This window comes from Sphaerodactylus townsendi, linkage group LG01, assembly GCF_021028975.2.
Source record: "Sphaerodactylus townsendi isolate TG3544 linkage group LG01, MPM_Stown_v2.3, whole genome shotgun sequence".
Classification (NCBI taxonomy): Eukaryota; Metazoa; Chordata; class Lepidosauria; order Squamata; family Sphaerodactylidae; genus Sphaerodactylus; species Sphaerodactylus townsendi.
This window is the reverse complement of record NC_059425.1, coordinates 173887207-173914884: the sequence shown is the minus strand read 5'-3', so window position 1 is coordinate 173914884 and position 27678 is coordinate 173887207. Positions and strand designations below refer to the sequence as shown.

Genomic DNA, 27678 nt, shown 5'->3' with positions numbered 1-27678 from the left:
CCCTAAACAGTTTGGGACTATCATACCTAAAGACAGCCTCTCCCATTATGACTCACTGTGATGTCTTTGCTCTGCTACAAATTGGCTTTGAGTGGTGCCCGAACCTTGATTCTCCCATTTGAGCATGACAAGGGCCTTTTCTACCGTGGCCCCGACCTGATAAAATGCTTTGTCTGAGAATACTCGTGCCTTGAGGGACTTCTCTCTCACTCTGCATGTGAGACCAGGCATTCCGCTAATGTAATTTTGGTGGATTCTGCCATCAACACCTTTGATTCTGCCATCAACAACCTTTGATTTTTTTTTATGCCAAAAGCTGTGCCTGAGTTTTAATTGGATTTTATTGAATTACAGGTTTTCTTGTTGTTATTGTTGCGTTATTAGCTGCCCTGAGCCCAATCTGGGGGAGGGGTGGGCTTTGAAAAAAGTATAATAAATAAGTGAATCTTGATGCACATGGACCACTGCACAAATGCGTGGATGACACAGTGTCTTCCTCCACTTAGGGACCACAGTTTCCAAGTATCAGTGCAAACACTTGATAAACAATGAGACTTTTTTTTTGTTCAAGGATGCCCTGTGATCTGAGTGGAAGAGAACACGATTTCATATGTTACTTGAACTAAGTTATTTTCAGTCTGTTGCCATGTCTCTTACTATGCTGACATTCTCTGGATAGAAAGAATGTACAGACACATGGCAGTTCCTTCAAAGAGTGTTCTAACCCATTCACAAGTCCAGAATGTGTGGAATTCTTCCCGTTGGACAGTTCCAGGTAGATGGAAAAGTCACTCTTGTGCAGGCAGAAATCTTATTTAGTCATTTAGTGCTGCATTCAAGTTTCCCATGTGAACTTGTTTCAGAAAGCTATCAAGTTCCGAATACATCAAGTTTTGATGTTGTTAGGATGAATTTTTCCTCTAGATAACCTGCCGTATGTGCAGATTTCCAAAGCATCTATTCAGAATTGCGGATACCTTGGTGGGAAGGAAAGGCATAGGGAACTTCACTCTAAACCTGTATTCAGACTTTATTGGGTTTTGCGGTACGTAAAACAATAAATCTGAAAGCCTGAATATTTACACTCACCTGTTCCATATAGAATTTTGAGTTAGTTTACAAGATGTTCTTCCTAGTTAGATACAGTGAAATTGAATACTTGGCCATGAATAAAGTTAAGTGATTTGATCTTTCAGTGCCCCCCTTGAATGAATGCTCTATAGGGTTTCTTCCCCTAGTATTATAATTTATACATTATACATCAAGAACACAGTAATAGTCCCAACAGAGTTACTGCCATTAGATTCCCCCTCCCTTTACGGTACTGCAAGTTGTTCCTTGCTGCTTATGCAAAAAGCTATTGATGTACATTTTTGCTAAGCAACCTAAGAGCACTTTGCCCTGACTTCAATTGCCCAAGCTAGCCCAATCTCATCAGGTCTGGAAAGCTCAGCAGAGTCAACCCTTGTGAGTATTTGGAAGGGAGACCACCACAGAAGTCGACGGTTGCTACACAGAGGCAGGCTGTGGCAAACCATCTCTGAATGTCTCTTATCTTCCAAACCCTACAAGATCACCATAATTCGACTGTGACTTGATGGCAACAACCAGTTGAATCCAGCCACGAAAGCCTTTGACAATACATTCTTATAGGAACTCCGGTCTCTCCAAATAGGCCCACCAGATGTTGCGAGTAATTTAATCAATTTGCCATTTAACCAGTTCTTACATTCATCCATTTATCATGAATTCAGCTTAAACTTGTATGTCACCAAATTCTCAGTGTAGGTGCATTTTTGAGATGCTGAATGAAACGTGTGGTAACATGGGTGTAAATGAAGTTAATAATAATAATAATTGTAATACATGCTCCCACTGAATTGAAAGGATATTTAAGAATTCATTGGCCAATTAAGTACGAGGAGTCTGCTGCATGAAGGGGGGGGGGATTTCTGTTGCAGCAAGATTTCTTGTACAGAAATCTTGCTTTCACTTTCCATTCTCTCTGCGGCAAGCAAGACCACTTGTGGCAGGATTTTAATTTTCTTAGCCGTCAGAGCAGGGCAGATATCTTAATGTAAAAATAATAACACTTTAGTCAATCCCTCCAACACCCAATTTCCCCATGCTTTGTCTCCCATTGTCCCTATTCCTTCTCACTGATCAACAGACTAGAATGTCTCCAGCCCTTCTAGGTTTACACTCAAGCAATCAGTGATTCAAAACCACACTGGGAAAAGGCCGTCGGTCTTGACACTTGGTGTTTACAGCACATTGGGAGAGGGACGATAGGGAACCTGGGGAGCTTAGCAAAAGGTAGTTCATGTTGTCAGTTTGTGGTTTGCACACCACCATTACTCACCCATCACTTCCTGCCTAGAAGACAATCAGTGATCAGGCAAAGTGTGAAGATGCCATATTCAAGACTGTTCTGTAATAGTTTGACTTTTTAATATCAGAATTTTAAAATTCAATTAAAAATTAAAGCTTGCATGCGTGATAGAGAACCCACGTAAACAAGCAGAGATTGCGGAGATTGCCCTCCACTGGATACAAGCAAAAAGCCAGCCAATGGGTAATGCCTGCCCCACGGCAAAAAGAGCCATGGGTAATAATATTGAACGTGCCCCAAAACAAAGACTCTCAGTGTGAATCTTTTCTTTTCTTTGGGATTGGCAGGAAGCCTCACTGCATGCATAATTGGGCCATTATTTAATTTATTTTCCTTTGAATTTTATTATCTAATAGAAGCTGCCTAAGTCTGTTGTAATCCAAATCTTCTCCACATCCCCCTTCTTCCAGTAGCCTCTTTTGACCACCCACCAACCAATGTTGGAAGTTGTAGTATTATGTGGACAAAAAGTCATACTTGTCTGGGAGGCTGCAGTGTGGAGGAGGGATCAAATTTTTCCATTCTCGGTCTTCCACTTATTTAGCTTCAATGCTTATTTTTAATGTTTCCATACACCTTTATGACAGTTAAGCAGTATCCAAATATCATCAAAATAAATATGTTTGTCCTCACCAATTAAAACTTATGCTTGGTGATTTAAGTTGATTCTGTCTGTAGTTTTTTAAACCTGCTAACCTTATAATTCTATCCTAATAAAAATAAACCAATAAAGAAAAGGGGTTTTCCCCCAAAATTGTTCAATCTTTCTCAGAAAGGATACTTCTTAAAACTGTCGTTAATGGCATCATATGACAGTAAAACAGTTGTTTCTTAAAGGATGAAAAATAGTAATATCCTTGAGTGGAAACGCAAGTAGTGATAGCTGTGGAAAATGTCCAGAAATGTTACATCACTAATCATTACAAAAGCATAAGTCTGTATGTAGCTTCTGCTTGGAGTCCATTCTATACTTCTAAATTCTATTTATTTACTAATACTGTTTATTTATAAGATTTAACTGAACTGTAGCCATCAAACTATGGTTTTCCAGTACAATTTTAAATCTACATTGCTGTTCACATTTACTGAACACAGTAATTCATCCCACTTGGTTGAGCAAATGGACCTTTGAAGAAGAAGAAGAAGAAGAAGAAGAAGAAGAAGAAGAAGAAGAAGAAGAAGAAGAAGAAGAAGAAGAAGAAGAAGAAGAAGAAGAAGAAGAAGAAGAAGAAGAAGAAGAAGAAGAAGAAGAAGAAGAAGAAGAAGAAGAAGAAGAAGAAGAAGAAGAAGAAGAAGAAGAAGAAGAAGAAGAAGAAGAAGAAGAAGAAGAAGAAGAAGAAGAAGAAGAAGAAGAAGAAGAAGAAGAAGAAGAAGAAGAAGAAGAAGAAGAAGAAGAAGAAGAAGAAGAAGAATATAAGGAGGAGGAGGGTTGGATTTATATCCCCCTTTTTCTCCTGTAAGGAGACTCAAAGGGGCTTATAAACTCCTTTCCCTCCCCCCCTCCCACAACAAACAGCCTGTGAGGTGGGTGGGGCTGAGAGAGCTCCAAAGAACTGTGACTAGCCCAAGGTCACCCAGCTGACATGTGTCGGAGTGCACAAGCTAATTTAGTCCACCAGATAAGCCTCCACAGCTCACGTGGCAGAGCAGGGAATCAAACCCAGTTCTCCAGATTAGAGTGCACCCACTCTTAACCACTACACCACGCTGGTAAGAGTCTCTGGATGGTGTCCTGATGTCCTAAAGACCATAGTATTATCTGAACTTTAAACTGTTTTTGTGGAATGAACCTGAACTCCAGACTGATCAAATTGTAACTGTACACCCTATCATGAGTTTACAATAAACATAGTTTCTGAGAACACTGGCATTTGGCAAGACAACTGAGAGAATGAAGTAAAACAGGCTGCCTACTTCTGGAAAACTGTGTGGATGTATCCACTGTGCAAGCATTTTGTGTCCTGTGATAAACTTTTTTTAAAGCTTTTAATATTTAATGTTCATAGTTGCTGTGATGCAATGGTAATACCTTCCTACTCACTGCTACTAGAAGGGGCAAGATGAAAGCAGAAAGAAAAGTTTACCGTTTAGGATATGAGTTTTTTAACGGTTTCAGCAAAAGTAGAGTTTTTCTCCATGCATGGATGATTTTCAGCAATTGTTGATCTTCTGAGACACCCCAGGATATATATCTACTTGCTTGGCTTTTTGTTAGAAACTGCTATGAGTATGGTTTCAGGGAAAAGCAGTGTACACATTTTATAAGTAAATAGATTTGAATGTAATTGCTGTGCAGCTCAAAATCGTAAAACGATATGCATAGTCTTTACATTGGCGAACCCTGATTTGGACAAAAACATAGAGTAAACTTGGAAACATGGGGTTCTGTCTGTGTGCTGGAGCCCTTCTTGACCTTTGGATCAGAACCAGTAGTTTTTTAAGAAAAAAAAATTGTAGCACAATGAAAACAGGAGCAGCAGGAAACAAAATATTCACTGATCAAGTGATATATTAATTAACTGACTCTTTGCAATTGTACTTATTGATTTATAAAACTTTTCTTTAAAATTCTAGTGTTACCAATCTTAAATTCTGGGGACGATGTGAGCCTGTGATTTCAAGGACGCTTCAGTTTCTAAATGATCTTTCTGTTGGATATCCTTTTATTTTTGTATTTGACATCTTACTCACTGGATAATTTAGAAGACAATAAAAAGTATGAGCCATTTTGTTTTCTTTTTTATGTTAAACCATATTAATACCTGTGGAGATATCTAATATTTAAATATTAATTTGACTTAACCCTTTCTTTCTTTCTTTCTTTCTTTCTTTCTTTCTTTCTTTCTTTCTTTCTTTCTTTCTTTCTTTCTTTCTTTCTTTCTTTCTTTCTTTCTTTCTTTCTTTCTTTCTTTCTTTCTTTCTTTCTTTCTTTCTTTCTTTCTTTCTTTCTTTCTTTCCAGTTCTCATCTTAAATTAATCTAAATGTTTCTGTTTCCAGTGATTCTAAATATGGAGTTGGTAAAAGGCGGGATGCTGATAAAACCAAATTGTAGCATTTTGCTTTGACTCAAAAATGTTTTAGGCATATGCCTAGTTTCGAGTCACCCCACCCTAACCCTACCTGGCCCACTCTGATGACATGCTCTTGGCGGGTTGCGCAAGAACACGCATCCAATTGGATCCCGGCCCTCGCGCGTGCGTGAGTTAGGACCTGACACCGCTCCCTTGCCCTCAACTGGGCAAAAACCGTCCTTGCTGGGTCTCACCCTCAATGGCGTCCACGGCACAGCCACGCTTTGTAAACAACCTGCCTCATAAAATATACAAGATAAATGGTCTCCTAAGTAAATTTAAAGGAATATATTCACTTTCTTCACAATCTGGCAGCGCACACCATTTACGTTCTACTGTTATGCATGCATAACATTCTCACTCATAGATCTGTGGTCAACCAATGCTATGATACTGCTGTCTGTTTCCCTATTACATCCTTTCCTTCCCAACTGCATGCAACTTTACCTATGTCTAGTTCTTGTAGAGATGGTGGGTGTTGATTCCTGAGAAGTTATGATATTCATGAATATTCCACCGCTGATAGTGTGTGTTGGTTTCAGTTAAATGAAGGCTACTTGGATAGCCCTAGGCTACCCTAATGTTGTCAGATCTCAGAAGCTAAGCAGGGTCTGCTCTGGTTATTATTTGGATGGCAAATCACCTGCAAACTACTCTTTCCTTGAAAACCCTACAGAGTCTCCATAAGGCAGCTATGAGTTGATGGCTCACACAAAAAATGGTCTTATAGCTAACATGGTTTAAAAGACTGCAAGCTGTGTTTACAGTTCCTTTCCAACATGGTATGCATGTACTGTATTTCAGTTTACTACTTTGTTCCTCTATCAGCCTGCAGCCATGGTAAGTGCCTGAATGGTTTGTTCCTTCATTTGATAGATATATGCATTGTGATGGGTGACGTCCAGTAAATGACCAGGGGACAAGGGGTAGGGCCAGGCAGAAATATGACAAATTCATTAGTTTGCCTCTCCCCTTTCACCAAAACTGTCCTCTCTGAAATAGTCTCACCATTCTTTAGTCATACTGCACGCACGCACGCACGCACACAGGCACCACCCCCATCACGGATGCGCATGCACACATGGTAAGCCCTCTTTGCCACCTGCCTGCTTCTCCCCTTCTGCCTTGGGCATTTATGGTGGTGCAACAGCAATGGCAGCTGGCAGCTGTGCTGCCAGCAGGCAGGAGTGTGGCCAGGTCTGACCCCGCAAGGCAAAGCAGGCAGCAATCACAAGTGTGGTTAGATCACAGTCCAATGAGTCAAGGCAGGTGGCAGGCAAGGTGTAGTCAGGTCACAGTCCAATAGGTCAAGGCAGGCTGGGAATCAACGAAGAACCAGGCACATGGCAACAGGTAACAACTTGTTGAACCCAGGCAGAAGCAAACTCACAGCAAGGCTTATATAGAGATCCTTGTTCAAGGGGCTGGGATTCTGCAAGGAGTTAATCTTCATCAGATGCAGAGACTTCTAATCTCCCATCTTTTGCTGCCCAGTGAGCACTCCTTTGCTTCTGCAGTAGCAGCCTCTGCTTCTGCCTCCTATGCACAGCTGGCTCATCACTGGGTTCCCTAGGAGGATCTGCAGGCTCCTCCACTTGTGTGTCACTAGGCAGGGAAGGGCTGGAGTTGGCTCTGCTGCCTGGTCTTCCTCAGGAGCAGCCAACTCTGGCTACACTGTGTCCTCAGATTCTGCTTCAGAGTTCTCCATGTCCTGGTAAGTATCCAGGGGTGGCTCATGACACCAGCATTGGTTGAGACTACTGAAATCCTCAGTGCTGGAACTATCCAAATCAGGGGTAGGGAACCTGCGGCTCTCCAGATGTTCAGGAACTACAATTCCCATCAGCCTCTGTCAGCATGGCCAATTGGCCATGCTGGTAGGGGCTGATGGGAATTGTAGTTCCTGAACATCTGGAGAGCCGCAGGTTCCCTACCCCTGATCCAAATGTTCAAGCAATCCCTGTCCTTGGAGCAAACAGCACGGACTTAGATTTGGCTGCTGGGATCTCTACCACCCCTTCCCAGCAGCTTCACGACAGCATTCACTGAGCACTTGAAGGGGCAAGTGCAGCTGAGCATTCAAGTTGGTGGTAGTTGTGCTTACTTCTAGTTTAATGAACGGACTACCGTGGAATGATGGCAAATATAGGAGGAGGTGCTTCAGTTTTTCGCATCCGCTACAATCTGGGCATGTGAAAAAGCCGAATTAACCCACATGACAAAGACAGAAGAGAATAGATTGTTGTGTTGCATCACTAAAATATTAAAAGGGTAAAAATGATTTTTTTTCCCCTTGATATTTTCTTGCACGGCAGAGTTCAATAAACTAAAGGTCAACAAGAAATTTCGTCTTAAAGAGCTTTGTTAGGATATCGTGTTTTCTACCAATAAAAGTAGAGAGCATCTCATTGATAATTATGTTGTAAGGACATCCTGGTTTCCTTACCAACCATGCGGGTTTTATTTATTGTTTCCTGGGCCCCATCACAACAGTTCTCTGCACATAGGTGTCACACTCGCGGCCCTCCATATGTTATGGACTACAGTTCCCATCATCCCCTGCCAGCATATGATGGGAACTGTAGTCCATAACATCTGGAGGGGCGTGAGTTTGACAGGTGAAGTAGATGAACGAGGAATGCAGTCTGGGTGCTAACGTTACTGCAGTGTTAGACTCCCCAAGTGCAGGAGTCTGCACTGGTGTTGAAGAGGACATTCCTAGTGCTGGAGTTAGCTTTAGTTGGCTTCCTGAGTCCTTTTGCTGGCACTGACTTGCATGGAGAAAAGGGTAGTGTCGCTTTTTGCTTGCTGGACACAGCACAGCCAGCCTCTTAGAAGGCAGTGCAGCTGTGCCGTCCCCATCCATGCCGTAACAATCCCCTCCTTAGGATTCCACTGCAAGATTGGATCCCAGGGTCAAAATGAATAGAACCAGGAAGCCCTCTTTGGGGGGGGGGGGGAAGAAGAGGAGTTGTTGTTGTTGTTTATATCCCACCTTTCTCTCCTGTAAAGAGACTCAACGTGGTTTATAAACTCCTTCTGTTCCTCTCCCCACAACAGACACCTTGTGAAGGTAGGTGGGGGCTGAGAGAGTCCTGAGAGAACTGTGACTAGCCCAAGGTCACCCAGCAGAAATGTAGGAGCGCGGAAACGCATCTGGTTCACCAGATAAGCCTCTGCCACTCAGGTGGAGGAGTGGGTGTTAATCAAACCCGGTTCTCCAGATTGGAATCCACCTGCTCTTAACCACCACATCACGCTGGCTCCCTTATGCCCTTTATTTGATAGGAATTGCTACTCCCTTCATCACGGGTTGAGGTGCAAGCATGCTTCTGCCAGTTAGGGTAGACCAGTGGTGGCGAACCTTTGGCACTCCAGATGTTATGGACTGCAATTCCCATCAGCCCCTCCAGCATGGCCAATTGGCCATGCTGGAAGGGGCTGATGGGAATTGCAGTCCATAACATCTGGAGTGCCAAAGGTTCGCCACCACGGCGGTAGACCCACTGACTTTGTAAGGCCGTGTCATTTGTTCATATGTTCTGGGGGGTAACCCCCCAGTCTTTATCCTTGTGGAAATTACGGTTCCATTCATCCTGAATCTAGGTACAAGCATTCTCATAGTGCTGTACTTCTCTTTTTCTTACCCCTCCTACCAGTATCAGCTATGCAAGTCATTTTCAAGTTGACATGTAACTTAAGTACGTTATAGAAAATAGCGTGATGTGAACCGAACTCCCAATTTGTATGCAAAACTGGCATTAAGTTTTGCCAATGAGATGATTTTTGGGAGGGGAGCAACTTTGAAATGAACAATATTTTGAATAAATACAATTCAGTTACTCACTTTATTCAATGCATTTGACCCCTCCCCCCGCTGAGTACTGCATCTTTTCCTAGTTTAGATGGCGCCGTATTATAGAGCTAGCCGAAATACCATTTCACTTTATACTTTCATGTGTTAGTATTAGTTAGGTTTAAAATTGTGTTCTTTGGCAAATGAAAAAAGAATTCAGAAGTATTAAGACACCCACTTTTGTGCTGGAATTTAATATGCAACTTTTTATTGGAAAATAATCGTCCTTGTCTGGCAAAATCCACCATGCAATATTTCTGTTAGTAGGCATAATGTAATAAAGGCAGGGAGGGCTATTTATCACAACAAATTTTGAGGATTTCAGGATTCTTTTTATTATTTTAATATATTTCTTTGGTATTAAATCAGAAAAATGATAAATTACACCTGTCGAGGCTGTTTTTCTTTTTTTCTTTTTTGCTGGAAAATGATGTACAACCCAATTTTGCTGGTCATTTTGGCTTTTAACAGTGCGTGTTTCTCCCCCCCCCTCCCCATTTTAAAAGCTCAGCCAATAGATGTTTAAAGAAGAATGCTGAAGTACTTCTTATGTCTTCCATATGAAGTGTTTATAAACACTTCCTGGTATTGCGGACTTTGATCTTTTAAACATGTTAGTTTTTCAGAGCCACGTAGTGGTTGTGCTGCCGACAACACAAGCTGTACAGTTAAGGATTGAGCCACTATGATTGACTTGTTATATCTCAGAAGCATTGTGTTTAGAGACCACATCCAGGGGGCCCATTTTCAACACATAGGGTACATTAAATTGTGATTAATTTGAAAGGCTAAAAATAATTAGTTTAATTTAAATGCCTGCCCATTGCTTAATTCATTCGTGTGCATATAATTTCTTTTCCAGAATCAAGCTCTACATGTTCCTTGAAATTGGTACTTATCTTTTATTATGCATAAGGGTTATTTATTTCTACAGAGATCCTGTAAGTTTTTTTTATCATAATTTTAGAAAAGATTAGACAAAAGAGCGAAAACTGGGGGGGGGGGGTGGTATTTGAAAAGATAAAAGGCAACAAATGATTTGTGTTGCTGTCTTTGTTTTGCATTATTTTAACAATTATTTGAGGCTTGCATATTTAGAAATATATTAGCCCAATTTGATTTTAAGGCTCAGTTATTTGAATTATAAATCATTATGTCCCTTCTAGCTGATCAGTCATGGAGTAGCTTTGAATTCATTTACATAATGGAATGTGTTAGCGTTCCCTTTATGTCAACGCCATCATGGCGCTCCCTCATGCATCCTCTGTTGTTTCTAATAATTAACTTTATCATAACATTTCATGGAAGAAAATATATACAGTTGCATCAGTGTAAACCGTGTGACCACAAAGTCCTTCCACAGTTCTGGTGGTTCTGCTTCCCGGGTTTTTGTGTTTGTTATTTCAAAGGATTTGTTTAGATTTTAGAAAAAAAATCTAGTATGAGTGACAAGTGTTTCCAGTATATAACATACAACCATTTTGGGTTAATAACTGATGGCCCTGTAACAATATCTACAGATGATTGTTATTAACTATCAGACTGGTAATCTGTAGATTTCCGAATGGGAATAAGAACATAAGAACATAAGAAAGAGCCTGCTGGATCAGACCAGAGTCCATCTAGTCCAGCACTCTTCTACTCGCAGTGGCCCACCAGGTGTCTTTGGGAGCTCACATGCAGGGTGTGAAAGCAATGGCCTGCTGCTTCTGCTGCTGCTGCTCCCAAGCACCTGGTCTGCTTTTGCAATCTCAGATTAAACATGATCAAGATTGGTAGCCATAGATCGACTTCTCCTCTATACTGTCCAAGCCCTTTTTAAAGCTATGTGGAATGTGGATTGTTTCAAGTGCGTGATCTTCAGTTGGGTTGCATCTAGATCTATGTGGGCAATGCAGGAGGCTGTAGAAATTATCTTTTGGAAAAAAAGTGCGGGCGGATAGAAGAGGAGAAAGACAATGTGTGTGTGAGGAAAATGTAGGATGGGGTGTCAAATATACGGCCTGGGGTCTTGATCCAGTCCCTTGAGGGGGCCGCATTGTAAGGAATTCCATAGAAGCATTGTAAGGAATTCCATAGAAGCAGAAATAAAAGGCTCTTTGGTGAAAAAGACCGTTTATTCAGACATCTTAGAAAGCTCAAGTACACGCAGTGGCAGGAATGACACTTCCCGCCAGAAGCACAGGTTATAACTCTATTCACCCCATCCCCCTTCCTGCTTCCCATGGGAACGGAGTCCTCATCTCCCGCGCAAAGATAAAGTCTCCGCTGATGAAGCTGGCCCATCGCCCGGGCTGTGGAATGCACTCAAGGTTACTTCACCATCAACACCATTGAATCCTTTACACTTATCAGGCCTGTGAACCTGCTGAGGCCAAAAAACCCCTCTTCCGATCAAGTGGCTCGCAGGCCTAATAAGCCCTCTCAAGGCAGCCACTCCACCCTGCTGTGGGCTCACCAGACCAGGCAACCTCTCCCCCTGCAGTGCTGTTCTCAGCTGAGGCAGCGACCCCACCCCTGATCCTGACCCAACCAAGTCAAATTTATATCATATCCGGTCCTCATAGCAAATGAGTTTGACCCCCCTGATCTAGAAGACACTTGGTCCTGGGCTATAACTGAGATATAAAGAAAAATTAAAATTGGGTTGCAGATTGGAATAAGTTATGTTTTCTGGATCTGGAAAGCTAAAAGTCCACTGACTTTAAAAGTACTGGGAAAACTTTGCCTCTCACGCCAAGTTTTGATGAATTCCAGATTGCAGAGTGAAGTTTCTCAGCCAAGATCAATTTGCCCATGCAATCTGAACTCTCCACACATCTACCCACTCTTTGACATTTATATTTTATGCACAAAAGGCCAATTTGTACGACATACTTCAGTGTATCTTCTGTCGTCAGTAGCATAGAGTTAAGTGCTTAGTTCTACATAATATGTAGCAAGAAGATTCCTTGCCTCATTCCTTATTTCCTTAATGTGACAAACATGAAGACAAGGTCAGGATTATGGAAGTGACTATTTAGGTGAACTTTGAAGGGAAGATGGGATGAAGATAGGTTGAACTTTAGGCCCTTGCCATTATTGTGCAGAGACCTTTGTAAACTGCTGTCACCTTTGCATAAGTAGACACACACACACACATACCCCGGACACAGATAATCATCATGTCAGCACAGTTGGAATGGTGGCAGGTAAGATTGCCGAAAGTTTTAGTATTCACTTCTCATCTCTTTAATAGGGGCATAATCACTGACATAAATTACAAGAATTAGTGTGACCTACTGGTTGGTGATAGGTGAGAAGAAGAAGTTAAGACAGGGCTGGGGGGGGGGGGGGCTTGAGCTCCTGAGAAGTGGTCAGAAGGGGCAGGGGAGCAGGGGAGCATTGGGTAGAAATTGGCCAGTAGGTTGGGTGTGGCCTGATGTATATGTTCAAGCATGGCTGGATCATGGTTTCAGCTGTCCTTGCCAGAGAGAGGGTGCCTCTAGGCATATGTGAGCCAAAGTGGGTCCGAGGAAAAGAGGGAACAGGTCTCTGGGGAAGGAGCCAGTTACTAGCTTTAAAGGTGGTGAATAGGCAGGCCTGGCGGCGTGGCTGCCAGAGAAGAAAAGATACCGTGTAACCAGCACTAGTGAGTGGAACTATATTGCCAAATTTCCAGTAAATCTGTTTGGTGGCCCATGGAGGAACAACCCCTTCACACCTTGCTGTGGCTGTTGACCTTGCAGGTAAGCCGGAACTCATCCACCCTGTGTGACATTATACCTTGCTAGATAGTAGTAGACATTTCCCATCACTCTCTTAATGCTAGGTATTCATCTTACTGTTATGTATTTTCCACTTCTGTAAAATTATCTTGACCATAGAATCTCATGTATAATTAGCTAAATATTCTTGTTAGATTGTTGCAGCCTTGGTGTCAGCTTTCGGAAAGTGCCCACTTGGTCTTTGTTTCCATCAGTGTGTGTTTTTACGGTATCTCCTCTTTCCTCCTTCCTATGTAGAAAATGAAGGACGGTCATTTGGGTGTTCTGTAAAATATTTCTAGACAGCTTCCTTTAAAAAAAAAGAAAAACGTTTAAAATTGGTATCCTAATTTGTTTTGCAATGTCCGAGGACTATAAGAATAAAGAAAGTTATGCTTGTGATATTCACACTATTGGGTATAAAATTTTGTTTTCCTTAACATCAAGTACTTATATTCTCCTTAAAAAGCTTGTGAAAATAGACGCTGTGAAGTTTATGATGCAGAATCATACGGTAGGTCTGACAGATTTGTTTCAGTATTCAAAGTTTACTTAAAAGTTTTAAGTGATTTTTGACTTCTGTCTCCTTGTTTCCCACCAGAGTAAACACTTTCCTTTCTTGGGTGTCAATGATAATTATTGTCTGAGTGACCTTCGGTGCAGAACAACATTCTATACTGCCCTCACACGCCTCCTCATGGTAGATCTAGGTAAGGGCTTGCTTAGAGTGTTCTTCCATTCTCTTCCTGAAACGAGAAAGTCCCTCAAGATGGTTAAATAGTAAGTAATTCCTGACAACATTGATATTTGTCCATAAATCAAAATAATGCTATGTCAAGCAATACTTAAAATATATTTATGGCAGCATTTGAGGTCTTTGGTCCATTGAAGCTGTAATTTAGCTGCTGGCTTTGGATTCAAAACTAAATGCGCTTATTAGGAAGTCAGTCTAATTGAGCTCAGGGGAACTGACCTAAGTAAGCCTGTTTAGGATCAGGCTGTTGAGTTATAAGAGCATGAGCTTTGGACACAAGATCAATTCTGTTTCCATTGAAGAACCCACATTATGGTCAAGTGTTCTGTGCCAAGAATGAAGGGCTGGATTTAGAACATTCTGAATTTATTTTAATTGATTATAGGTTGCACTGAAGACCCATGACACTTCAGTATTTCAATGTAGCAGTGCTCTATTGAATATCAGAACTTAGTACATTCCTCACCACGTAAGAGATATCTTATCACAGAAGAGGGCAAAGCAAGATCTCTAAACCTCCCATACAACCCTTTGTATCTCCCATACAGCCCTTTGTGAAGATTGGGAGCTCTAAAGAGGATCCCATAAAATTGTATTGTCATTGTTTTAAAAACTTCGAAATGCAAAAACAAAAATTTGCAAGGGATGCAAATAAGTGGTTACAGGAGAACTGGGGCATTGAAATACCTAAATCCAAGATAAATCAACCATCAAAACCAAAGTGGAAAAATTCCACTGGAACCAAAGATAAAAAAACTAAGATCAGATGCCAGTCACCTAAAAAAATATGAAGGAACAAAGATTAATGAATGGCAAGATCACGAAAAAACTAATTGGAAGGTACTGACTAGACACTAGAACAGTGGTGGCGAACCTTTGGCACTCCAGATGTTATGGACTACAATTCCCATTAGCCCCTGCCAGCCACGGCACTAGAACAATTGAAGAAGCACTAGAGATCACCAAACAACAAATAACAGCCGCAACAAGAAAAACTGAAAGATATGAAGCAAGAAACATCTTGTACAGACAAAATCAACAATTTAGATCAGACCAAAGGTGTTTCTAACAAAACCTCAACACAAAGATCAATATTGAAAGCAAATTACCAGAGAAAAATGCAGCACTTCAGTTTTGGAAAGATCTGTGGGAAAACAAGAAGGATTACAACAGGAAGGCACTGTGAATAAAAATTTTTTGAGAAAGATGTTGGCCAAAAACAAATGCATGAGCTGGAAATAACAACTGATATGATAAAACATTGAAATCAAGAAAGTGAAAAACTGGACGGCACCAGAACATGATCAACTGCATGGCTTGTGGCTCAAATACCTAACCAGTTTTCACCCAACAATGGCCAAGTAGTTCAGTGAAACTGTGGAAAATGGTGAAATCGATGAATGGCTAACAACTGGGAAGACATATTTGATTCAGAAAGATCCAGCCAAAGGAGCAATGCCTGAAAACTACAGGCCAATAACATGTTTGCCCTCGACGCTCAAACTGCTCACTGGCATAAGAACAGATAGCATCATGGACTACTTGGAAGCAAATAACATCATGCTGGTGGAACAAAAAGGGAACAAAAGAAGGAGCAGGGGTACAAAAGATCAACTCCTGATAGATAAAATGCTAATGGAGAACTGCAAGGATCGAAGAACGAATTTGCATATGGTCTGGGTTGATTACAAGAAGGCATTTGACTCACTGCCCCATAGTTGGATTATGAAATCCTTGGAAACCATTGGCGTCTGTGAAAACATTCGAGAATTCACTAAAAAAGCAATGAGACAGTGGAAAACTGAACTGACATGAAAATGAAAACGGTGGAACAGTCAACATCAAACGTGAAATTTTCCAAGGTAATTCACTATTGCCTTTACTGTTTATCATTGCCATGATCCTACTAACAGTAATTTTAAAGAAAACAAGTTGGGATATCAGATGGCCAAAGACTCAGAAAAAATCTCACATTTGCTGTATATGAATGATTTGAAGCTGTGCAGGAAATCAGACAGAAATCCAGTCACTAGTGAATACAGTCCAAAAATTCAACACCGACATTTCAATGGAGTTTGGCCTGGAAAAGTGCGCCACTGTGGCAATAAAGAGAGTAATGGCATAGAAATGCCTGATGGCCAACTCATCAAGTGCAACCAAAAGGCAGCTTATAAATACCTGGGCAATTTGCAACTGGATAATATCAAGCATGGGCAAATGAAGACTGTCGTCAGCAGAGAATACACCCAGAGGGTCAGGAAATTTTTGAAATCTAAATTAAATTGCAGAAATACCATCAAGGCCATCAGCACCTGGGCCGTACCCGTCTTCAGGTACATTCAAATCAAATCATCCATGTGCTGCGGGAATCATCAACTGGACACAGGCTGAGTTGGATGCATTGGATAGAAAAACTCGGAAGCTTATGATAATGCACCATGCCTTATACCCACTCAGTGATACTGAGAGATTATACCTTCCCCGGAGATCTGGTAGAGAGGCTTGCTGCAAGTAAAGCAAACAGTGGAAGAGGAGAAACATACACTGACCGATTATGTGAATGAAAGTTAAAAACAGGCATTGATTGACTTGAAGAACAGACATTTGCTGAAGACCTGGAAAACCAAACAAATGCAGTTAAAATGAGGACTGAACACTGGCACAACAAAGCATCGTATGCCCAATTTCTGAGGAGATCAAGGACAAGGTGGACAATGAAAAGACCTGGCTGTGGTTAACAACTGGAACTCCGACAAAGGAAACTGAATCCCTGATTTAAGCCGCTCAAGAGCAAGCCATTAGAACAAATTCAATCAAGGCCAGAATCAAGGCCCTTGGATAATGCAAAGTGCAGATTATGCAAAAAAAAAAAGAGACGAAACTGTAGATCTTGTCCTCAGCTGCTGCAAAAAGATCGCCCAGACAGAGTACAAACAGAGGTATAACTCAGTGGCCAAGATGATCCGCTGGAATTTATGCAAGAATTACAGCATAAAAACAGCTAAAAACTAGTAGGAACATTGTCCAGAGAATGTCATGGAAAACGAGAAGGTCGAGATCCTGTGGGACGTTTGAATCCAAATGGACAAAGTGTTGGCACATAATACCCCAGACGTCACCGTGATCGAGGACAAGAAAGTGACCATCATCAACATAGCAGTATGCGGTGGCAGCAGAGTTATTGAAAAAGAACATGAGAAGTTCACTAAATACCACGATTTGAAAATTGAGCTTCAGCGCCTATGGGACAAACCAGCTAAGGTCATCCCAGTGGTAATTGGCACGCTGGGTGCCATCCCAAAAACATCCCGAAAACATCTTCAAATCGACACAATTAACATCTGTCAGATACAGAAGGCAGCCCTACTGGGATCCGCATGAATGCCACTCCAATACATTACAACTTCCTAGACCTCTGGGTGAGGCTCAAATTTTAATGAAAAGCCAACAACCGGCTAAAGAACTGGCAGCTGTGAAATCAACCAATAATAATAATAATAACAATCTCACAGTTTTTCACGTCTTTTGATCTGAAGGTACTTGCTAAGAACAATCATAATATTCCAGAAATAAGTTCAGCATTTTCATAAACTGGAGAGGGACATCGATCCAGCTGAAGAATACGGTGATAAATAGCACAGTTCTAGCATGCTCCTGATGGACTTTGCCATTGATTTTGCAGGTGCGCTGGGTGTTTTTTAATTCTTACATGCACATTCAAGTTAAAAAAACAAAGGCCCTCTCCGCACATGCAAAATAATGCGTTTTCAAACCACTTTCACAACTGTTTGCAAGTGGATTTTGCTATTCCACACAGCTTCAAAGAGCACTGAAAGCAGTTTGAAAGTGCATTATTCTGCATGTGCGGAATGAGCCAAAGTGAACATCTGTTGTAAAGACCAAACTAGATATGATAGAAGCCAACTACATTTTTGTCCTGTTCATATTTAATAGGAGAGTGGTCTGATTTTAACACCAAAAGATGGGTGGAATGAGGGACCAGGCCATTGCCCAAGTTCCTCTTTTTTCCCAGTTGGGCTCTAGTATACGAAGTAAGCCACTCTGGGGAAAAAATGCCCTGAATTGACAGTATGAGGTGGCAAGGAGTTCGGGTTCCCTCACTCAGGGTACCCACTGGAGGTAAACATTGGACCCTGTGGCATGTGACCGGCCATAACTGCCTTGTCTTGTTTGGTCCTATGTTTCCCTGATATGAGAGATGTGAAGCAACTGGACTGATAACTCCACAATGCACTCAACCACACCCATGCATAGCAAGTTCCACCCAAACACTTACTGATTGGTTCCCCACCCTGGGACATGGACAATATACCCCACTAAACTTTCCCTTCTTACTAGACACAGTGTGAAACAGGCTTTTCTTTGTGATACACCTCTGAAGATGCCAGCCACAGATGCAGGCGAAACGTTAGGAACAAGATCTACTAGACCACGGCCACACAGCCTGGAAAACCCACCACAACCAATATCAGAGAAGTGTAATGTTTATATTGTCAGATGACCGACTCCACTTTTGTTGTGGTATGTCATACGCATTTTTAGTAAACAATTGCCTCTCTTATATTTAAGGCAGCTGCCTACCAACCAGCCGCTCTAAAATACAAGTAAAACAGGATTTAATCAAACAAACAGCAAAATAGTACCTGTAGAACCATATAGGAATTATCAGCTGGGCACTGGTTCAGAATGCTTATGTCCCCTTTGAAGGGTGGGGGGGAATCTTACAGTCTCTGGAAAGATAACAGGGAACCGCCTCGAGAAGCCTGTTCCCAAGGAGCTAAAGTCAAAACAAGAGTTGGTTTTTACTCCCTGATTTCTCTACTGTAAGGAGTCTCAAAGCAGCTTATGATCCCAATCCCTTCCTCTGCCCACTTTGTAAGGTAGGTGGGGCTAAGGCAGTTCTGATAGAAAGAACTGTGACTGTTGCAGGGTCACCCAGTAGGCTTCATGTGGAGGAGTGGGAAATGGAACTCGGTTCTTCAGATTAGAGTCTGCCACTCTGAGCCACTGTGCCACGCGGGCTTTTAATCTGACTGAGGAGGTTTGAAATTGTTAAAATATGAGTTTCAGTCCTTGAAGCCGGCACCTTAAATCCATCCTGGGAATCAATCAGGTGACCCCGTTTTTGACTTTGACATTGTGAGAGTTGACACTGGTTCCCTATGAGCTGCAGCATATTGCAGCCCTTAGTTTCTTAGGCTCGTTCCACACATGCAGAATAATGCACTTTCAAACTGCTTTCAGTTCTCTTTGAAGCTGTGCGGAACAGCAAAATCCACTTGCAAACAGTTGTGACAGTGGTTTGAAAATGCATTATTTTGCATGTGCGGAAGGGGCCTTAGATCCCTCCCAAGTTGCCTGCTTGCCTTACTGCCATAGTGTTCACTGCCATAGTGTTCATTCTTCTGTCTGGCTCCTGTCATCTGGGAAGCCCTGCAGGACTTCCCTTCCACTTTTCACTTTGGAGGGAAACAGCAAGGCTGTGAGATAATGGTAGTGAGTTACTTTGGCTTGATAGCCAAGAAGCACCAAGATGAATACATGTGCACTTCCTTGCAGGAAAGAGCTATACAGACATGCTGTCCCAGGTTGGAAACCAAGAGTGTGAGGCAAGTAAGCTATGAGTCTTCCTCCCATCCCAAGAGCTGTGTCCTAGAGTTGCCTCTACACAGTGGCGTAGCGCCAAGGGGGGGTGGGGGGCATGGTGGAGGAGTGGCGGGGGCAGGCAGGGGCTCAGTTCCCCCTTGCTACGGCTCTGCCTCTACATACTATTTTTTTCTGAACAGATGTCACATTTTGAAAAGAAAATCCATAGTATAAGTCATGTTGAACTTTATTGGAGTGTGCTTTACATGCCCAAACAATGGTAACGCTGAGAGAGGTAATATTCTGGACCCAATAAGTACTGTTGCTGAGATTATGAACTGTTGTGAGAATGAATGAATAAAACAAATATGGCAACCAAGTTTTTCTTAAATACGCAGTAAGAAGGAGCTGAGCTATACAATATAAGAAAACCAGAAATAACTATCTTGAGTTATTAGCTAAAACAAATGCCATCAGGGCGAGAGAAACCATAACCACCTCCTCCTCCTCCTTCCTCTTCCCCTCTTCCTCTTCTTCCTCCTCCTCCCCCCCCCCCCCCCCCCCGAACATGCAGGGTCAGTTTTGTAACTGTCTCTTCCAAAGGTCACGATTTTGAGTGTCTTCTGGGGTAAAGTTCTTTGCCTGTAGGTCTTCACTGATTGTGTCCATCCACCGTTTTTTTGATCTGCCACATGAGCGGCATCCAGCAGGTTCAAGGTGCAGGGCTGTTTTTGCTACGGATGTTTCCTCATGACGCATGAAACCTAAAGTGGTAATATAAAAAGAACCAGCAGAAAGAACCAGCAGTGGCCTGAGCTACTCAGCTAGTGAGTTAACAAGTGAATCCTGGTGTCCTGTTCAGAAAATTTACTCCATTTAAACATCTTTCAAGACCAAATTTACTCCATTTAAACATCTTTCAAAGCCAAATATTTTCAAAACCAGATACTGAGCTTGAGGTTTCTGTCGATCAGTTGGAAGAGTTTGTTTGTGTGTGTTTGCGGTTGACTTGCTCCGTCAAACTCTTGATATAAGTCTGCTGTGCTTTGTGTTTTTCTTTTTTCCTACAGGAGAAGATGAAGATGAGTTCGAAAACTTTATGCTTCCCCTGACAGTTTCATTTGAAACTTTAGCCCAGATATTCAACAATAGCTTTAAACAAGATGAAGCAAAGGTAGGCTGCTTTGAACAGTGGGGTGAAAGTTTACACCATACCTGGGCTGCAGCAATATACAAGGTAAAATATCCATCCAAGAAATGTGTATATTTATTAAACAGCAGGCGAACTGAAAACAGGCAGATCTGTAAAAGACCCGCTCTCAATGTCCTGTAAGAGAATCATCTATTAGAGAGCAGTTCTCAAATACTGATTATGTGAACAGTGTCCAGAGAGTCCAGATTTATGTGAACTCCCCAGTGTACACTCATTTTGTGGATGCCGATCCACTTCTTCAGTGTAGCATTTCAGACTTGCCCATAACATTCCAGGATCGGTATCTTTGGGATATATCCTGTTCAAATTAAATGTAATCCTGTAGATGTGTCCCCACCAAATCAGGCTCAGTGACTGAATAATATATAAACCAAAAACAGTGATCTCGGAATATCACTATCCACAAAACGAGCGTGCTCCAGGGAGCTTGTATTAGTGTGGACTCTCTGGACACTGTTCACATGATCGGTATCTGAGAATTCTCTCATAGACGATTCTCTTAGCAGACGTTGAGAGCTGCACCTTGTCTTTTACAGATCTGCCTGTTTTCCCTTGCATACTGTTTGTTTAATAAATGTTTGGGTGGATGTTTACCTTGTATATTGTTGTAGCCTAGGAATAGAGTTCTGGTGTTTATTTTAAGTTACTGTCTCACACTATACCCTTTTGTTGTGTTTTGTGAAAGTTTACAGACCACAGATCAATTTAAATAACCCATTCAGCACCAGTTAAACACATGGAAGTCAGTTCAGTAGATGACTGTTAAGCATGTGCTGACATCAGCTGACTCTTTGCTTTGTTTCCACCTTTACCCTTAAATAAGTTCTCTTCATAAAATCCCATGCATTAAAGCTACTTGGCATATGCTTCTGGTTTTCCCAAGTGAGGTGTGTAAGGCAAGAAATCTCTACACCATGCGCAATGTACGAAACAAGAAAAACACACGTGCTAGTACAAAGGATAAGGAACCAAGAGAAGGCTGGGCACCCTGCCTCGATTTCATCTATTGGATATATTTACCACCTTCCTGTCATTGCCCTCGAGGTGGCTCACAGTTCAAAACAACTGCCCACAATAGAATATAGTCCAAAAGGGGACAGGCAAGGATCTCACTGCATCGGAGGTAGAGTGAGACAGACTACCATTGGCTTGCCTTGGGCCAAATGCCACTTGGCTCCTGTCCTCCCAAGAAAGGTCTCCTGTCCTCCCAAGAAAGGTCTCCAACTAAATGCAGGCATTTACTATTCAAATGGCATGGCGTTTGCAGAAGACCTTTCTTGGGAGGACAGGAGCCAAGTGGCATTTGGCCCAAGGCAAGCCAATGGTAGTCTGTCTCACTCTACCTCCGATGCAGTGAGATCAGTAGTGGGATTCAGCAGGTTCTAAACCACTTCGGCAGAATTGATTGTTAGAATGGTGCTTGTAAACAGCCAGTTGTTAAATTTATTGAAGGCCAGATTCAACTGGTTCTGGTGGGTTTTCCGGGCTGTATGGCCGTGGTCTGGTGGATCTTGTTCCTGCATCTGTGGCTGGCATCTTCAGAGGTGTATCACAGAGGGATATGGACAATATATACCCCAAACATTCCCTTCTCTCTGGACACAGTGTGTAACAGACTTCCTGTGATACACCTCTGAAGATGCCAGCCACAGATGCAGGCGAAACTTTAGGAACAAGATCCACCAGACCACGGCCACACAGCCCAGAAAACCCACCAGAACCAGTTGTTAAATTATTTGAAGATGCTCCCCTTCCCTTCCCACTTTCTGGGCGCCCTCTTAATTTCTGCTTTCCCCCTAAGCTGAGTGTTTCTGCATCCTTTGTACTTGCACCTTTATGGGCCTGCAACCTAAACTGTTGGGTGCTCAGGGGGAAGTGATTAATATTTTGGGTTGCTGTGCCAAGGAGAGAGTTCATTTTACTCAAGGGTCTTGCAAGGAAACTGGAATGAGATATGATAGAAACCATTCTACCTGCTCATCCAGTCCTCTCTTTGCTACCCATAACAACTTAACAGAAACTTGAAATGTAACATGCTATGTATTTATTAGCCCTACCTCTGTGGGCTGCCAGGATGTAGCAGGAGTAGAGATATAACGTCACATTGTGTATTTTGCTTACTAAATGTTACAGGGAGGAGAAGGGAGAGTGTTCTGTATTAAGCAGTAGTCCTGACCTTCGATCACGTTTTTTTTGAATGAGGTTTAACCCAAAAGGTCAGCATCTTCTCCTTAGGAGCATTTAGCCTGTTGTCTATTAAAGACTGACTTCTTCAGACATTCTTCTCTGTTCATTTTACCGGGGACAGGGGGTATGGATTTGCAGTGATGCTGAAATATAGTAGATAAAACACTGTATGCTTAGAACATCTTTTCCCAAACAAGAATGTAATATATAAATCAGGAGTTTATTAAATGGCTGGGCATATATGTATAAATAGGAACTGGTCTTGAAGTATTGCGTTCTTAAACCGAACAAAGTGATTAGGATAACTGATAGCTAAATAAGGTTTTTATATGCCTGTGGGAGCCATATTAGGATTGATTTGACAAGTCAGTTCAGCTGTGGCAACAGTCATATTATCTCGCACAGCATTATGTTTTATTAGTAAAATCCTTAAGTGTAGCAAGCTGTTTGTGTCAAAACAACAGTATATTTTAGGGAGGAAAAGCCGTGCTAAGTGGAAACTGCATCATCAGGAACGGAACACATTAGCATAGTATTACATTAAGTAAATTGCCTTCTACGATTATGAACAAACAGTTAACTGTGCACTCTAGAGTGGCTATTTCAGATCACGTTGTGTAATATTCCTAGCAGCTCTATCAATAATTTTTTTCTTTAGTGTTCTGAAATGTGATGGGAAACTTCGTAATATCTCTGTTGATCTCTTTCTCTGCCCTGAACCACCCCCCCCCCCTCTAATGTCACTTCCTGAAAGCACAGTCTGGGATCCAGAGAACTGCATGTTTATCTCCTTGAGTGCAGAGAGTGTTTGGTGCTGCCTTTCCTAACAGCATCCCCCTGTTCGTTAAATCTGTGAGTGTCTGTGTGTGTGTGTGTGTGTGTGTGTGCAGTGATCAAACAAGGCCATGCTTCATTTCAAGATGATGACGGGGGGTGAGGGTGGGACAGTCAAAAGCACCAAGACTTGGTTGGGCACAAACCCTTGCGTGCATTTGAAAAAACTCACGGGAATGTAGTGCCATAAATAATTACCCAGTGTTCTAGGTATATTTACTAACTATTGCTTCCATCTTAATTCCAATATCTAGTAGGCTTTAGGTGCTTTAGCTATTAATATCTGATTTTGCTTTGGAAATAACAACATTTAATTTTGCGTGGAAGTGTGGAGCTAATTTAGAAGGATGTATTAAATACCATTGTCTTTTAAGTACAGGCCATTGTTCTAGGCTGCAGTAAAGCTAAAAACAAGACCCAAGGTGAGGTTTAAACAGCCTTAACAAGAGGTTGCGGATTCCTGCCATTTGAGGACTTTATCAGCACCGAAAGTGCTTTGCCGTCGCAAAGTTTGCGAGCGACATTCTTACTGGGGAAATTTTAATGGAGTTCCAGTGATACATCCCTAAACTAGCAAGTTCTTAATGACCCCGGAAAGTGATTGCTTTGATTACACTTCAACGGTATTTGCAAATAAAATCACAAGTAATTAAGGGGAAATCTCCAGGCTTTTGAGCAACTTTGATGCATGATAACTGCCTGATTCAGCTCCCATCTAGAGTAATGCTGTGTAGACAAGAGCTACTGAGATCAATAGCAACATAATGATAGTGGCAGAATTAAGTGAGTAACCTGAGAACTGTGCCTTCAGAATGCATGCAGCTGCCACCAGCCAGGGCCACACAGTGCACTCCTTCCTTCCGTCCTAAATGTTCATCAAAAGACGCCCTGCAGGAAAATGGAGTTAGATGCTCTTTATTGCTGATCGTGTCTCTTGCCACATTTATCAGGGAAATTGGATTAGCAGTTGGCAGCTGCAGGTAGACAAGGTTCTGCAGTGATTAAATATGCAGCTTGGCTGCATTTGTTGTGACAGACCTTTAGTAAATTCTACTGTAAGCACCATCTGTCTAATTTGTATAAAGGAAACTTCACGCTCTAAGCCACTGTTAAAGGACTAAATTTGTTGCTTTATCATAAAGTAAACTTTCCCACTAAAATCCTTTAAACATAATTTATTAGGTTAAAGTTGTGTTGTTGTTTTTTTACCACGATGAATAAATAATACACGGAAAAGTGCTTTCAGGTACTCCCGTTTCTGCAAGTGCAGAAAATAAAAATAATCCGTCCTGTTCTTCTTCAATAAAACGTTTAGCGTTTTTTGTCTGTGGGGAGGTGACGCTGTTAAAACATCTCTTAGAAAATGGCGGGCGACTGCCAAACTCGTTTAATTTGTGGCCTCGATGAGGATTTTCTAATTGGCTTTGTATACACCCGAAATTCACAGTTAAAAAAATAATCGTGTTGGGGTGGCTTCCCCTTCTTGAAATGCATCTGCAGTTCACAAATTCTATGCATCCAGCATATGTTCGGGCCTATTTTCCAGGAATTGCAAACCAAAAACACGAGGATGTTTTTGAGCCATGCCACTAACTAGGGAGGGGGGAAATTCATACGTAAGACGATTGCCAGTTTTCTCACCACCACTGTCAAAAAGAAACTCATGGATTGGCCCCGGAAATTTCTGCTCAATAATATATTGACTTTCTATACTTAACCTCGCTGGTCTTTTGAAAGTATTTATGACACAATTAGTTTGATAGGAACGAATGAAGCAGCGTATTTGAGGAAGAGGAGCGGTTAAGCAGCATCGCCCGTGCTATCTATAGCTGGTTCACAGAAACTCGAAGCTCGTGAATTATTTAAAATCCTTGATTTTCAGCGTGCACACATTAAAAGTTTTCACACTAAGTGCCAAATGTTGCAAACAGCACTTTAACAGAATGATTTTGCTTTGATCCCTGTAGCAGTTCCTGAATAATTTATCACAGGTTATTGCCTTAATTCTGGAGAGGGATAGCGCAATAAAGGCAGATGAAAACACTCCAGTTGAAACACCTTGGGGCCTGCTCATTCCTCTGACACGGCTCTTTTGTTGGAACTATTTAGAGGTTATTAAGACGTGTCTGTAGAATTAAGAGTATGCTGTAAGGATGAAGACAGCCATCTTAATTCTAAAGACAAAGCACAATGACCCCTCACCTTTTGCTTAGCTGTTATTATATTGTAGAATTATGAGGGTAATATTATAGCTGCACCCAGAAGTGCAACTATAGTTAAAGGTCTGTCAGACTTCCCACCATAAAATCCTGTTTTGGGGTGTTTGAACGGTGTCTTGTCTGGCTGTGGTGGAAACAAGTTGGAAAATGTGGCCCCCCGTGCCATCGGAGTACCATTTCAGTCGAGATTTTGCCCCACTCGGTTACTTTCGGAAAAGCCGCAAGACATTCATTTTGAGGATTTAGGCAGAGATCAGCAGCTGGAAGAAAAACCTGACAAAGTGAATTTTAAAGTAGCCTGTTGTCCTTTTATTTGTGGTTATGAGATATACAGCAGTTATTTCAAGAATGGAAATGTGCTTATAAGTCTCAGTTCCGGCTACCAAACTGCCACCTGCACATTTTTCACAGTCAGTCTTCTTAAGCCACCATGTTGCGATGGGTAGTGTTGAATGGGGGTTATATGCATTCCAGAAGTGGAGTTACTGTATTTCAGTGGCTCTGGTGAAGTGATCCCCTACCATGTTTATGTTCCTCCAGCAAGAGGGAAGACGTTTTCAGGATCCCTTGAGAATGTAAAACTGAAAGTTGCTGTTGCTTTATGGGAAATAGACAGTAGCGCCATTCATTCTGCCAAAGCTCTCTCAGCCCCACCCACCTCACAGGGTGTTTGTCGTGGGGGGGGGGGGAAGGGACAGGAGATTGTGAGCCCCTTTGAGCCTCCTACAGGAGAGAAGGGGGGTATAAATCCAAACTCCTCCCCCCCTCCTCCCCCTCCCCCTCCCCCTCCTCCTCCTCCTCCTCCTCCTCCTCTTCTTCTTCTTCTTCTTCTTCTTCTTCTTCTTCTTCTTCTTCTTCTTCTTCTTCTTCTTCTTCTTCTTCTTCTTCTTCTTCTTCTTCTTCTTCTTCTTCTTCTTCTTCTTCTTCTTCTTCTTCTTCTTCTAAGTGAAAGTATCAAGAAAGTATCAGGTCACCTACCTGTGGCACCTTACAGCCATCCATATAGAAACACCAGTAACACTTCGTAGCTGAGTGTTCCTAAACTCTGGGCCATGTGTGTGCTAAAAATAAATACAAAAAATTCTATATTCAGCTACGTTGGCTTCTCAATCAGCTGGATAAATGATGTAAAGTAATTATATTGGCATGTTTCTCATCACTTCTGTTCGTCATGGTGAAAGACAGTGATCTCTGTAAAGCACTGAAGACCTGCCCCTGATCGGCGCTACCGCTCACCGTGCTTGACCTGGGAAATTTTGTTAGGCCACACACTTTGAAGCCTACCATTCAGGCTATCGCAGTGAGAAACTTATTGGTTGTATCCAGCCAGCTTTTCCACTGGTGATAGGGGAAAGAGAAGATCCTCTTTGGTTGCTGAAAAGATAATGCTGGAGATCGTGGGAACTGCGTGGACTCATGTCGTGTGGCCAGTGGTCGCAATAAGGGGCGGTAGGTGAGGTGGAGTGGAAAAGCTGACTGTGCCAACCTTATTTTAGAGGGAGAGGAAGGAAAACTGAGATTCTCTGGGTACTGAGTCTATACAATGCCAGGGAGTAGACAAAGCCCTCGGTATGACAGTATTCCCAATTTAGTTTTCGTTTCATTAGATGTCCCGTCAGGTTTCATTTGAGCTCATCTCTGTTTGGGGGTGTGTGGATTCACGACATTGGTTTGATACTAAACAGGGCTTTTGATCTCTCCCATGATTTGGAATCTCATTCTGCCATTGTATTTCTGACCCGCTTTTGTTGTTATTGTTGTTGCTGTGGATGTCAAGGACCGTCATCTGTCAATAAAC

At 42.0% G+C, this 27678-nt stretch overlaps 1 protein-coding gene across 4 annotated transcripts in view; it reads left to right on the top strand.

Annotated features, from left to right (window-relative positions):
• Positions 1–27678, top strand: part of RANBP17 (RAN binding protein 17) — a 265770-nt gene that overhangs the window by 154398 nt on the left and 83694 nt on the right. For 3 of the 4 annotated variants that reach the window (XM_048500098.1, XM_048500108.1, XM_048500125.1), the window contains exons 16-19: positions 4967–5047; positions 13517–13580; positions 13668–13776; positions 20498–20601. The exons of the other annotated variant lie outside the window; for it this stretch is intronic. In XM_048500098.1, coding sequence (XP_048356055.1) covers positions 4967–5047; positions 13517–13580; positions 13668–13776; positions 20498–20601 — 358 coding nt within the window. The remainder of the gene's footprint in view (positions 1–4966; positions 5048–13516; positions 13581–13667; positions 13777–20497; positions 20602–27678) is intronic. 4 annotated transcript variants of the gene reach the window in all.